We start from the raw sequence: 15424 nt of genomic DNA on the forward strand, positions 1-15424 counted from the left end.
GGTCCAGAGGAATAAAAAGGGCTGAATCATGGAATAATATTTGATTAGACATGAATGAGATCAGGAGGGAGAGAGAGTAACTGATCAAGAGGATATCAGTTGGGCTTTTATTGCTCTCCAGTGTGAGTGATACAGATGGCTGCTGACACGCACAGCCACATAGACTGTGGGTGTGATGAGGGTGCTGATTAGAGGCCAGGTCCGGACAGGCCTGTGGTGTATTTGTACAGATCAGTGAGGATCTAAGAGTGGCATGAATACAACTTGTGATATAAAAGACAAAAACTTGACGCAGTGTTTGTCTTCATACAGACAGATTATGTGCAGAATGATTCGAAAACACAACTTTGTACTCTTCAATTCAGCAGTCCAAGCTCTCACAGAGGCACACACGCGAAGACCTGCACAGATGCATTGTCAGGCTGCTCTATAATCTGGCTAATTTGTATATTGGTCCTGGTGTCGACAGATTACGCCTCTGGTACATGGAACCTTAGTCAATCAGTTTGCTTGTTCTTGGTTCTGAGTGAATTCCAAACAGAGATGCCCCTTTAATAAAGTTCAAGTCAGTGTATGCAGGTTCATGTCATTGAAACAACTTGCGCTTTTGTTGGAAGAGCACCTTTTGTTTTCTCAGATGATCTGCCTACTTGTTATCTATTTTACAAGCACATGAAAATTAATGCTAGACGCGCATGCAAGTATGATACAGCAAAAAAATCCCTGCCTTGTAATCACGAAGACCGTTGAGGACATATTGAAACGGATATTTTTTTCACCTGCATCGCGGGCCGTCTGCTTTCTCTCTGCAAACATGGCTAAAACTCAACTTGAGCTGCAGCAAATTGAACACTGTACAGAGCTGTAAAACGCCAGCCCTCCCACACACCTGCGCATGGTTTTTAACATACATCTGCTTTTTAATAAAGAGACCGGTGGAAGTGTGTAGTCAGATGCAGCTGACAGACTTGGAGATTTCCAGAGAGATAACGCACTCCCTCACACAACTAAGCAACTCCCATGATAGATTCACACTCAACAATGAATTAAAATCATTCATTTTCCTATAGTCTATAGAAAGCTGTGCACCCCATTTGAGGTTGTTTAATGTGGCCTAGCTTAAATGTGTGAGCACAGTTAGCACATGGACCCAGGTCTCTAAACTTCTGAAAGCCAGCTATTGTTAGCATGCAAAATTTGCTTGCATAGAAAGGCTACTGAATCTTAGGACAGCAGCGGTGGGGATAAAATTTGGGAATCAAATAGGTACAGATTTCATCTGCCAGTCTGGGAAAAAATGGTCCAGGGGAATACTACATAAGCAATTTTCAATGGGAGAGTCGCAGGCTTTTTTTGAGATTCCCTTTTTTAATTGAATAAACAAATTAGAAAATAAAAATCTTCATTTATTCTGAAGGATGGTGGAGTTAAGTCATGCTGAAAAACAACTGAGCAATGCTTGCATCCACCTTTAAATTCTACATAGACATGAAATGAACGGATCTACAGGCACTTTCTAACTGGGTTGTGTGCTGCTCAATTAATATGGCATGATATTGCTAGAGAAATACAGATGCACATGATTTAAAAGTATAAATTGCTTATGTACTGCTATTATCATTACCTTTTTAATGTTCATCTTAAGAAACAACAGCGTCACTGAGACGTCTCCAAGTCAAGAATGTCAGATGCCGCCTGAAAGCTTTCAGCGATTACTGTCAAGACACTGTTGTGTTCCAGTCAAAACATCCACATCATAGAATGTGCGCGCTGATGGCAGTGTGTTTCGTTGTCATTCTGAGTGTCTTGTTTGCATATAAACAATGCAGTCGTCGCCATGCCGCTGTGTTTGCCAGTCTGCACGATGACTGTTTGCACATGAATATTTGAACTGTTGGCACGCAGGAAACACTAGCATTGTACAGAATTCTAATAGTATTAAGGCCATGGACAATGCATGAAGGTAAAACTCAGCTGTCCCATACACTTCCTCAACAATTACTAGCTCTTGCACAAAACGCCTTTGAAAAGAGTGTTAACAAACGAGAAGGACTGACAGTGCCTTTCATGGTTAGTAGGGTTTGGATCACAGTAGGGTCTAAGAATGCTTTAGTAGTCTCTTAGTCAACAAGGTCAAGGCTTTCATCAAACCAATCACTGTCAAGAAACAGTTATGTTCCAGTCAAAACATCCACAGTGTAGCGTGCAGGCAGTGGTATTCCAGATTGTGTTTCTTTTGCATACAGACAACACAGTCATGACGTCGCCTTTGCTACGGTGCATGCATATGCATGTTTGTTTATTGCATACTGAGCTTCTAAAGTCACATGTCAGGGAACTGCTGTCAGGCAACTGCTGTCAGGAAACAGAGCGACTCTGAAAAACAATCCATGCCAGAAGGAGGCTCTAAACAATGTGCAGCAATTGCTTTATTACTCAGTGTTTGCCCTAGGTTTCAGGTTACCCAAGTCTTCAGCGCCATAAAAGCCTTGTCTTTGGTTCAGCACTGTGTTTGTGTGTTTGCGCTGGCAGACGCTCTGCTACGACTGGTTATATTAGGCATGGTAAAACAAAGCCAAACACAACAGGAGACGCCAGCAATTAGAGCCTGCCATAGTACATAATTCCTCCCTGAACACCCCGCTTGTCCACTGCCTTTCTCCTTACACACATTTCAAGGTTAGTTCCACCATTTTGGGGATGCTTTGTGAGCCCTTAACCAACATATCAAGCTCACTGGTTACAGCATCAATCTAGAAAATACTAATACACCTCCAGCTCCTCACACCCGGGCCAGTTTAACAAAAAAAAAAAAATAATAATAATAATAATAATAAAAAATGGTGGGTGGCCCTCCAAATTCCAAATTAGGCTTTTGTTCAATGCTCAGTACAGGATGTCTTTTTGAGATTCTGGGTTCAATCTGACTGACATAAACAATGAAGACATCCTCTCCAAGCAGATGACTACAGCAGTGACTGGTGGGCTGCCAGTTTGAATCTGATGCTTTGGAGTCATGGGTGATAGCTTACTCCCTGTGGCTTGGACAACAGACACGTTGCAGATCTGTTTCAAATCACTGGGAGAAATACGTGTAACTCAATTTGGGTTAATGTATTTCTCTGTGATGCCCCACCAAATTCTGTCTCTAGACGTTTCAGGAATGTCTCCTCGGTTGTTTGTCACTGAACACCTTACAACACGTTCTCCTCACTGGAGATGGAGAACACTGGTGTGTGAGTTTACATTTAGATGAGGCCCTTTTTTAAAGTAGAGTGAACAAGTACTCTTCCTCTGTTTGAGTGAGTGTAGTGTTGTTTGAGTGAGTGTAGTGTTGTTACTTCTGGTGCCAGTGTACTAAAAACACTAATGAGGACCATCTGTTGCGCTAACGGTGACACGAAAAACAAGAATTTATTAATCAAAGTCACCGTCCACTGGGTTAACTAGAGACTGATGTTCAACTCAAAAGCCCTGTGGGAATAAATAAAACGTGGACAGCAATCAGACGTCAAACATTAAAACAAAAACGTCTGGTGACCTACTTCGGTGTTTAGGTAAAGCTGTTTGGTTTTTGTCCACAGGTGGAGAGAGAGTTTGTGAGTGCCTTCACATAGTGTGGGTCCGCTTGCATTCCAAAAGCACTTGACATTGATCAGCTACCTACACAGCAAACATTTTTATGAACTGCATACCTTTGCTTCTGTGTCCAAACCTCAAATAGGGAGCATGGTAGTTTGGTCACACACACACACACACACACACACACACACACACACACACACACACACACACACACACACACACACACACACACACACACACACACACACACACACACACACACACACACACACACACACACACACACACACACACACACACACACACACACACACACAGACTTGTCCTTTATAGGCCAGCTAATGGAGTGGAGCTCTTCCTGCCTCTGTGATGTGGTTTACTGTTGTTTGATGTGCTGAGGAATCCAGCATACAAGAGCACCCCGAGCCGATCTTATCACATAAAAGCATTGCATTGGAAGAAGACACACAACCTTTTTTTTTTTTTTTTTTTTTAACTTAATATAGATCTTTTTGCCTGTTTGAGTATGTACGTGTGCATTACTTCCCTAATTCAATCGAACGTGTAACCCTAGGCCAAACACACAATTTTGATTTGAGTGAACTCAAAGCCCTGTGGTTTGAATAGGGCAGTGTCATACATGGGGGCTTTCGTTCAGTTCGGGTTAAATTCGACCCTTTGATCTTTGTTGGGAAATTAATTTGTGTTATTCTTCACTTCTGACACCCAAAAAAACATTATGAAACACGCATGACAAAGATGAGAGCTCTCATAAGCAAAGGTTTTTATGTTTCGCTTGATGATGTTCCCAGGCTGAGGACGGCTTTCATGAACGTTAATATTCCCAATTAAGCATAAACACACACAAGCCATTCTCTGGAGGGAATCTACGACCTGAGAAGTCGTGCCATTGTCAGCTGCCAGTCCCTGCAGCCATTATTGTCTCAGCAGGAATCCTGTTTTGTTAGTTTAGTTGTGGCTGGTCCTCATTCTACCCAGTCTGTCTGGCCACATAAAGGCCTCCTCTGTCTTACTGATGCAAGCTTTCAGGACGCTGGACTGTACACAGATTAAACTGTGGTTGTCATCTTATACAGCTACTCCAAATAAGTTTACTCTTTTTTTATTTAAAGTTTATTCTCCCCTATTCCAAGTTCTTCGTCATTTATTCTTCGACATCAACTGCGCTAGCATAAAAAATGAGACCAAACGCTTTATTGTGGAGCACTTCAGTGTGTCTGTTATGCCTGTAGATGTAAAATCCCTCAACCAAACAAGTGACACATAAGGTAACATTGGGTTTTATTTGATTTGAAATCCTGAGGATGAATGTAACTCCTCTGGCTCTTTTTCTCTTCAAATTTTATTTTCATCTTAATATCTTTCCACTATTTAATCCCCTGTCCACTAATTTTGTCTCTTAGTTCCAGCTCCATCTTAGGATACCCACTAGCACAGAGAGACCACTCATGTTTCCAATATGTCTCTGTTTAACAGAGACCAAATGATTGCGACAAGGGCCAAAACAAGAGCAGGAAAAATCATCACATAGCCGCTGGCACAGTCTCTTTATCTTTCACTGCTAATCGCTCTCATGTTCTTCACATCATCTCCTATCAGGGCGCACAGCCACACACCGAAAGACAAATTCAAGTACGCACATGCTGAACAGTGCACACAAACAAATCTATTGCACATCCACATGGGCACATAAACCCCGTCCAAACTTGCTTGGGTTGTTTGCTGGCACTGCCGAGAAGCAGATAATGATAATTATACTATGGTTTCACAGCCCTGATTAAGCAGATCAGACGTACAAACGAGAGTGCCGGTGGCTGAGACGTGTGAAAGCAGCTCATTGCTGGTAAGTCATCTTGTTTACTGCCTAAAATATCATCAAATCCAGACCACCTTGACACATGTAGTTAAAAGCTTTGTGCCAGTAGCACTGCCTGATGAACAAGCGGCAATTGTCATCTATGACAGTGGTCCCCAACCTGGATCTATCACAGCAGACCGGTCAACGCTTGACAATTGGAACGTGGCCCGGGGGGTATGAAGTTGCCACTTTGAACCGTCACATAAGGCCTCTGCATGTTTGTGTGCCCACCAAGATTCACAAACTCTCCTCCTACTGCCCTAATGCTCACTGACTCTCGCTATGGTAACGTTTAAAAATGCCTTCAGAATAGCATAAAGACACACCACAGAACCCAATATAAAGTGCATGAAAATTTTAAATCAGCATATGGTTAAATCAATGGGAACTCTGAGCTTGTTTCTCTGCAATGAGACGGTCCCATCTGGGAGTGACGGTCATTTTTCAAAATAAAAGATCCTTCAGACTCAGATAATACAGAAAACGGAAATAATTTATTACTTCTTGTACGTCCTGGTACCAATTGATCCAAGGACCGGTCGCTGGCCCGGGGGTTGGGAAACACTGATCTATGACAATGACACACAGCCATGGCATTACATTAACAATGCTGAGACATGAAAGGGTGATCATGAATAACAGTAGAGTTACTTAGCTTCCTCTGGTCTAAATGAGGTTTTGCTGTGGCATCAGTTTTCGATCCCCACATCAGTGATCGTCAGATCTGAAGAACCATTGAGTCAAACTAGCCTGAAATGGCTTCTGAATGTGCCTGTTGTGAAAAGTAACAAGTGAATATTGGTGTAACTTTCTGTAAGTGACTACTCGCGACTGATCCATGTGACTCTTGCTCACTGTTCAAGGAAGAACACGAGATCTATTCCGTGTTTACGATAATCTGGAGGCTAACAGGAGCAGGTGAAGTTGATGCTGGATCACTTACTTCAACTGCCCCCTCGCAGTCCGATTGAGGACACTGCATGAAACAACACATTAAATGCTAGAACAGGTATCAAATAATGTTGATGAGCTAAATGCACATTGATAACAGAATATTCAACGGTGGAGCCAGACAAGCGAAGACACAGTGATAAAAGTCTCTTAGGTGTGTTTGTGCATGTGTAAAACCACAGACGATTAGACTTGTTTACAGTGTGCAAACATATTCCAGTAAGCTCACTGAGTCAGTTTTCTTTTTTTTTTAAACAACGAAGCATGCAACTTAAAAAATGCACAGTCATCAGAGAGGCCACACAGATTCAGTTGAGGTAAATAAAATCCAAAACTTAAACACACCTTTCTGACTTTGCTAGACGTTCTGAAGGCAACCTCACAGCTCACCTCGGGGTGAGGTGTGTGGTGGGCTGGCTATTTATGACTACAAGGCCAACCCCGTCAATTGCTGAGCACAGACACATGCTCACACAAACCGATGCACACACATACACACAAACACACACACACCGTTCCAGTCAATTAGTCCAGAGATTTATACCACCATGCAAACTTGGGGGTGTTAGTCTCCCTAAAGCCAGATTAAGCTTTCCCGAGACTTCTACACCAGCCAAATGACGCTAATTCACTTCGAGTGTGCGTGTTTGTGTGTGCAGGTATATGTGTGTTTGCGACTGACACTAATTAGGAGGGCTAGTGTGCCTACTTCCTCAAGACCATTTCCTGTGATAGTAATTATAAGGTATGTGTGATAAATTCCAGGCCGTTTTCCACTCGCCCACAGATAACGACAATAAAAACAAGATAAAGGCAAAAAAAAGGAGTGGAAGGTGGAGTCTCTTCTCGGAGGAAGAAAAAAAAAATGAGACAATGAGATGGCGATTTTATTCTCTGAGGGAAAAAGTTGCCTCTCTTTCCAAGTGGAACTTCTTGGTCATCAGCGGAGTTTCCAAACCCTGCAGCTGTCAATCAAAGCATTGTTTTGTGTCCGTGTCAAATTCACTGAAGTATCCTTGCACCAGTTCCTGATCAGACAATAAGTTCTTTCAGCGTCTGGAAAGACTCTTCCATCTTTGTCAGTTAAACCTGACACACAAGTGCACGCCTTTCCTTTTTTCCTTTTGTGCAGTAACCTGACATGACATATGCAGTGTAGTCAACCTTCTTTCCAATTAATGAAACAAAAATAATTCCATGAATTTCAATTGGAGGGTGGGTGAAAAATGGTTGAATCAAAATGAAATAAACCCTGGACACTATTAATGACTCTAATAATTTAGAACAGACTGCAGCAATATCACTGATTAGCCAATATTAAATACATTTTTGATTTAAAGCTTTGGCTTCAGCCTTTCAATGGTTTCAACTGTATTATGGGACTTGATGATGAGAATACCAGCTGGATTTTAGGATGATATGTTGCAGCCATATAAGCCTATATTTCCACAATGAGTTTGGCAAAGTCTAGATCACCGGTTTCAATCTCAATCAGGGGGTCAAAATACTAAACACAGTCCAAATTGTGGGTCGAACAAAGGACATATTTGACGCACAGACCAAACAAGAGTCCATTCTCCATTTGTCATTTGATAAAACACAATAATTAAGAGCCACATAAAATGACTCAGTGAGCCAGAGTTGGCCCCTAGACCTTGTGTTTGACACTATACTGCTTATCAACACCATATAGAGTTAGGAATTGTAGACTAAAAGCACATAGATGTGTCCTGAGATAAGTGGGATTAAAATAAGACAAGTACAGGGTCCAAGACAGTAAAGCAATAAACAGGCCACAAAGTATGGAATTTGGCACTTGACTTTAACAGATATATGTCCGTCAATCTCCCCACTAATCTGCTGGCATCCATTTAGATAATCATGGTCCATAAAGATTGAAAAGTGTTGTACGGTTTCCCACTCCGAACAAGAAGAATTAAACCAAGGACTTCCTCGGGATGAAGCGCCCCATTGACAAAAGGGTGGAGCACACCTCAGCCCTGACATAACAACACACCTACAGGCCCAAGAGCCGACACACATGTTGAAGGTAAACATGCATGTCAGAGGGCAATGGAGCACAGACAGACATGATGAATGGGCCCAAGTTCCCACGAGGCGACACACACACAAACCTCAGAGAGAAGAAGGTGATGTGTGGTCAGCCCCCCCTCGCCATTGCAGCACAGAGAATCCCATTCACACACCATAGCAGACTTTCCTGTCTCATCGTTTCAATCAGAACAATGGCACGATGCCACTGTGAATCATTTCAGCAGGTGAAATGGTCTACTGTCATCCATTCTCCCTTGGTGTCACAATTTTGTGTGACTCTCTTAAGAGTGTGAGGCGGCAACAAAAGGACATGACCTCGCCATCTGAACAGTGTGTTTTTCATTGTTACTATGGTGATGGAACTCTGCAGACAGGATGTCTACTTCAGGGATTTGAAAGTCATAATGTTGCTTCTGCCTATGCCACGGGTTTCAGCAACCAGCCAGTAATGAGCTGATGAACACACTTCATAGACCCAAATCAATTTCAGCTCCAAGTTCGAGCATTGTTCGCTTACTTGTGGGTCAGAGATTGGAGTTGAGGTCTTTGACTCTTAACTCTAATCCCACATTTCGCTGAAGCATCTTCCTGCCATCCAAATGGTGGAAGCAGTTTTCACACATTGGTAATGGACTTCTCGTATGTCCAGTGCAAAGCTCAAAGCAGCGAACAGGCAAGTGTTATCGTCATTTTCCATCGCTTAAAATGTAAACAGAGATAAAATCAGTTTTGCTCCCAGTGTCTACAGGAGGATCGGGTTCAGCAAGCCACTGTGATGTTGTGGCATGTGGTATTATCCCCTTCAGAACTTGGAAACATCTCAATGGCTTACTATTAAAAATGTCTAAACACTGTTTCTTCATTGTGTAACTGCACCCTGTGGCCCTTCGATGCATTAAATAACACTATGTGTAAGTTGACTATATCACAATCAGAAAAAGGATCTAAACTCCCCCAAATTACAGAATTTTCTATCTTTTTAAAGTTCAAATAACTAAGCAGAACAGTCTTGAAGTACTGTATTAGTGAACCAGAAGTGCAAAAAATCCTTGACTGGGTATCGAAGTTGGTACTGATTGCAAGCTTTGGCCCCACTATCACATCAAAGTCCTTTTATTTTTATTTAGCTTGTTGTTTAACCTGCGAGATCTGAATGAAGATGGAGGCTGGTTATTACTCTGATCCCCAGAGGCAACATGTTAAAAGCAATTAAACACAAAATGTATTTTTTAATTCTGGTTAATTGGTCTGATATATATTCCATATATATTTGCTGTCCTAGCTCGACCAAACACGGATGGGAAAGAGCCATAGAAAACTGGATTTCCCCCCTCTTATCTCTTTCATTAACAGTGTTGAAATGTCCATGAATCTGCTCTTTCTCTGACTCACATTGCCAAACACAGACTTTAAAAAGCACACAGGGGGAACGTGGTTTGCTTCAGCTGGTCTTTCCTACACTGCCACACAGCAGAGGAGCAAAGGAGAAACTTTGGCATACCATCAAACTTCTCTCATGATTTCTAAAAATTAAAATACTTGCGTTTGAGTCGCACCCACCATTCTGCCCCCACCGCTCATTCTTCCTCTTTTCTTAACCTCCCTCCCTTTGTTCGGCGTCTTTCTTCTGTTCTATCGCCCCTGTTTAGGTTTCTCTTTGGTAAGTTGGACCAGAGCTGTTGTGGGAATATGGCCCCCTTTTAAGCAGAAAGCCAAAGTTTGTCTAAGTATGTGCATGTCTGCAGACGTGACTGATTATATGTGAGTTCTACTGAGGTTTTGTGTACATTCTGTGTGCGTATCTTTGTGGCTCACTTCGATGAGAGTCAGTCTCACGAAGCTTCCCTTCCTTACAATTCAACAGTCCTTTAATCCTCATCATCAGTGACCCTGAACCGTTGCTTCTGACCTTTTCATACACACACACAATCTATAGCAGCAGAGACCACACACACACTCATGCCCCATGTGCCCCTCCATTAGCTCTTTGCAGTGTAGACTTGTATCTAGTCAAAGATTCGAACACAAAAGCAGAGGCTTGCCATTGTCCCCCAATTTATTTTTAATAAAGGGATGATTTAAAGCATGTGTCAGTGAAGTACAAGCGCACATATGTCATGCTTGGTCTGTTAGCATGTTTTTAATTTTAATATCACCTAGAAGCATGGCTTGTGTCTTTTCATGTGTCGTACATTTCCTCCACTAAACATCCCTGGTAATGTTTAGATGGTAGAAATTGGGAGAGACAGACAGATTCTGTGTGTGTGTGTGTATGTGTGTGTGTGTGTGTGTGTGTGTGTGTGTGTATGTGTGTGGGCAATTTCTCCCGTCTCCAGTGGCCTATACACACACTGTCAACAGACACACATTCTCAAAAAGCTGTTTGATCAGAAGCTCACGAGCCACAGAAAATTGTGTTTTCAATATGCCATTTTTCTGTTTTTGAACAAAAGCTGAGGTCTGACATTAAAGGCATTTCTCTGTGGCACATGATGACCAGATATGAGGCTCCATGCTCCTTCAATCAGAGCACTTAAAGAAAACGCACATGGAGCCGGTCCACTGACAGATCACTGAACTCACTCACACATTCAAACTGGCACACACTCAGGCATGGGATGACGACCAGTTCCGCGCACTGGCTCGCCTTTTTGCCACACACTGACAGACACAATATGATTCCTTGACCTGCTGTCTGAAGCTGCTCCACCAATAAATCAATAAATGCAACATTTCACAAGACAACGTTGGACTATGGCTGATGTTCCTTTAAAACACACCTATGCAATGATGTCTGCTTCACATTTCACAACACATTTCAGGCTAAAAACTTATCATTAGAAGTCTTTAACTGGGACTAACTTCATCTCCAGGATCTCCTCCAGCTGCTTGCGTCGCTCATGTCGTAGACTGTTGAGGTGGCCGTCTCGCTCGTGCAAGGACTGTTGCGTGGAAGACAGACGCAATTTGGTGGTGTCCAACTCCTGACGCGTCTTCTCCAAGGCCCCCATCAACTCCTCCAACTGGTGAAAAGAGAAGCAGGACAAAATTAACAAAAAGAAGTTCATCAGTGCAAACATGGAACAACTTCTTTTGATTTTGAGGCCTTCATCGAGACCAAATAAGCTAGACTCTGAACTACTGTGAGGCTATCCATCCTCTTAAAAAATGTGTTAATTCTGTTTCTCCCCCATCTTCACAGACATATTTTCAGAAACACACATAGAGTACATCTACACATTAGACCAAGTATGTCAAACTAGACCGCATATGGGGCCAAGATTTTGGACATAATCCAAGTCATGGGCCCGAGGAAGCACGGCCATATTGTAGCTGGTTGACCGGACAGCAAAGCATCATAGGATTCTTTAGGTCACCGTAACTGAGTTTATTGTTGAGAGAGACCAATGCCATTGATGTAATACTGTCGACGGCTGCACAAGCACTAAAGATGCACTATCGTTACCATTTTCAATCTGTAGCATAAACACTGCCCTCTAACGGAATAGCTTTTCTGGTATTCCTACAGCCGTCACCTTCAGCATGGAAGAAATCGACACAAAGTCTGATATCTAGATTATTTGAACGCTAAATCCACTTAGTTCTCTCTTCATCTGTATACACATATCAAGTCAAAACCTCTTGGCAACACAACACAGAGAGGGGAAAAAAAGTGTAAAATTGGGAAACTGCACCTTCCTCAAAGATAAGATACACATCTAGTCAGGCTTCTAAGATGAGATAAGAACCAGTCGAGCTGAACCTCAACCAAACAACATTCACAGATGAACAAAAAGAGAACTTTCTACTCCATAAAATAAAAGATGGGGAAAAAAAAAGAAGAGTATGGAAAGCACTCCATGGGGTAGGACATGAGAACGAAAAGGGCCTCTTTTTATGGAGGGGCCAAATCGTTCACACATTTTCAGGACACTCTTCATCTGCGCTGATTTCTAGGTGTGTTTCACAGATGTCAGACTGGTCATGAATATCACATATGGTGTCAGGGGAAACTGGGTGAAAGCAGAGTGAGTGGGAGGTGAAAAATCTGAAATGGTGAGAAAGTAACAACTTTCAGACGCAGCTTCCTGGAAATGTATCACGTTATTATTTCAAATAAAGTAAAACCATTTTTCTTGCCAACAACAACTGACCTTTTAACAATCCGGTATTCCCAGTATGAGCAAAACAATCAGTGCTCACATTTGTTCACTGTAATATCAAGTCATAAATGGGGAAAAGAATCATTTAAGATTAAAGACACTTTACAGGTTCTGGTAAAAGCAGAAAGGAAAAACATTTGAGATTTTAATCTGATGATGCTTTTCTAATTAATTGCCTGTTCACTTCCCAAACTTTTTCACTTCTTTTGGGTGCCTTCCCTATGTTATTCATACATTCTGTGCACATATTTATCAAGTTACCTCATGTTGTGTAAATAAGGTGCTAATATGAATGGCCAAGACAGGTCACTATTCACCGTAGAAAGGTCAGTGGTGTTTAAAAATGCATGAGAATCACTTCTAAACTAGTTTTGAAAATGGGCTCCAGCATCAAGAATGACTCATGAAACAATGAAATGAAACTTCTATTCTAACAAACAAATGTTCTGAACTTGAATCATGAACTTGTCTCATCTTTTATCTACATTAAAATGCTCAAAATGCACTGTTTATCGCTTGTGTGTCTGAAGTTCCGACAACACAGCTGGTCTCAGCTGCTGCTTCTCACTGTCCGTCCTCCAGGAGTTATATGAGCCACAGGGTTCGGATCGCTGGAAAAAAGTATCAGTTTATAGTTATTATGGTAGTTTTCTTTCTCTGTCTTTTTTTGCCGTTTTTCAACCAAGCTTGTTGCACCTCCTCCTCAATATACCATATACCTGACCGGGCCACACAGACCACTTCGGGAATGTCAGCTTAAGTGACAGAACCCATAAAACATTAAAAAGGAAACACAAAAACGATGAAGAATACACCTGGGTAAGGAGTAGGTCTTTGCCAGTGATTCAGAGTAGAGCTGGGATATTTTTCTAATCTTTGCTTACAGGTACACAGTAGGAGGCAAACTTTGCTCTGACCACATGCACGCCCTCACCTACATCCATCATTCCACCACCCAGGCTTGCCCTCACTTCACAATCACATCATTAATAAGGAATACAATGCATTTTAGTGAAATTAGGAACCTAATCAGCTTAGCAGTGAGCCTGTGCGTGCTAATTTAGCTCAACTTCAAGGCAAAGCCCCCCAGCTAGGCTAAGGACCTGTAAGACTGGCTCAAAGCCCTCTTAGTTGCTAAGCTGATTGAGGGGCTCAGAGGTAAGGGCCAAATCCTTCTAGTCCATTTGTGTCGGTGTTGCTGGTTCAAAGGCCTAGTTCAAACGCCAACATGGGTGAGAGGACAGACCCAAAAAAAAAAAAAAAAAAACAGAGACAAAGGGGGAGAGAATGTGAAGATGATTTGTAGAGACAGTTTAAGATGGAAGATGGGAAAGAAAGAAAAAAGAGCAGAAATGGTAGAATCAAATCAGGTGTGAAAAAAAGTCACCAAAGCCATTATCCACGCACCACTTCAGCAGGCCAGTCTGAAGGTAGAGTCTCAGAGCACTACATGTCATGAGACCGACACAAGAAAGAAAGAAAAATAATAAAGCAAATAGAGAGGTGGGGATGTGAGTCTGGCAAGGCGCTCTGAAACCATGCCAGGGTCAGGTGACGTTTCAGGAGGAGCTGTCCCTCAACACCCACACATGTAGTCGCTTTTTTCCTTCCTCGTCTGAGGCAAGACAAGTATTCTCCATCGTAACTGTGTGTTTATGGTTTTTACACTGACTGCATCCTCAAGCGCTGACGTCATGTTGACTCAAATTTTAGTGCGATGACAGCACCATCAAAGACTCTAACAGGGAAGTGGTTTTGTTGAACAGACGGCAGAGATACAAACATTTGTTGCAATGTTTTAGCTGTTGAAATGATACGGTTAGATAAGAAGCAAGGCATTTTGGAGAAAAAAGTATCTGAGTGTGACTAATTTCAAGGACAGCAGGTCGCTGAAGCCTTCTCAGTTACACCATGAGAACTGAGGCTAACACTAATTAAAGACACATCAGACACAGCTTCGCTGTAAAACAAAATAAAACTGAATTCCATTGTAAACCAGAGAGCAATTACAAGTTGAAGCCAAGACCTTGCTGGCTCTGTGTCATGAAACCAGTTTATTTTGCTTAAGATTTCCTTTAGGTTGGCCAACAATCTGCTTGTCGTTCATTTGTTTACATTCAAAACTTAAAACAATGGCTTAGGGGAAACAGTAGGGAGTGAGAGCTACAAAACATTGGGTAGTCAGTGCATTAAAAGAGTCCCAGACATCAAAAAGAAAAAAATATATATATATATTTACAAATGTACCATTCCCTTCTTGACAACCATCCTGAATCAGGTGGTGTTCCTGGCATCATTTGAACCTCTAACCTGGTATTCAGGGCCTCTAACCTGGGCTACCTTAATGGTTGTTGGAGGTGGAATGATGGTTCTACTGCTAGGGTGATATGGAGAGAGAGTTCCTCTTTTCAGCTAAGCTCTTTCTCCACTGACCAATACAAATACGAATATGCTGCACTCATTTAACATCTACACTTTAATTTCATTACTACAAGGCAGTGTTATTACTAACTTACTAAAGTGAAGGTCATTTAATGACAATGGTACATTCTTATAGCCTAAATTTAAAGCGAAATGACTACTGATTTGAATCCAAAAAAGACAGGTGCAGTACCCATGGTTTCCACTGCTTCCCGTGGCGCCAGGCACCGTGACGCCATGACAGCTGACACCCTGTCACACCAGTAGCGCCGTGTATAGCCACGCCACACCACGCCACGCCACGCCACGCCACGCCACGCCACGCCACGCCACGCCACGCCACGCCAGATTTTTCCAGATTGTGTGATAC

At 42.2% G+C, this 15424-nt stretch overlaps 1 protein-coding gene across 2 annotated transcripts in view; it reads right to left on the minus strand.

The window, feature by feature from the left end:
• LOC128749139 (ERC protein 2-like) overlaps window positions 1-15424 on the minus strand; it is an 89523-nt gene that overhangs the window by 19662 nt on the left and 54437 nt on the right. Inside the window, exon 12 of one of the 2 annotated variants that reach the window (XM_053848418.1) lies at window positions 11333-11493. In XM_053848418.1, coding sequence (XP_053704393.1) covers window positions 11333-11493 — 161 coding nt within the window. Of the gene's footprint in view, window positions 1-11332; window positions 11494-15424 lie in introns of those variants that run through there. The other variant, XM_053848419.1, reaches the window with a different exon arrangement.

The sequence above is a fragment of the Synchiropus splendidus genome, chromosome 18, assembly GCF_027744825.2.
Source record: "Synchiropus splendidus isolate RoL2022-P1 chromosome 18, RoL_Sspl_1.0, whole genome shotgun sequence".
Classification (NCBI taxonomy): Eukaryota; Metazoa; Chordata; class Actinopteri; order Syngnathiformes; family Callionymidae; genus Synchiropus; species Synchiropus splendidus.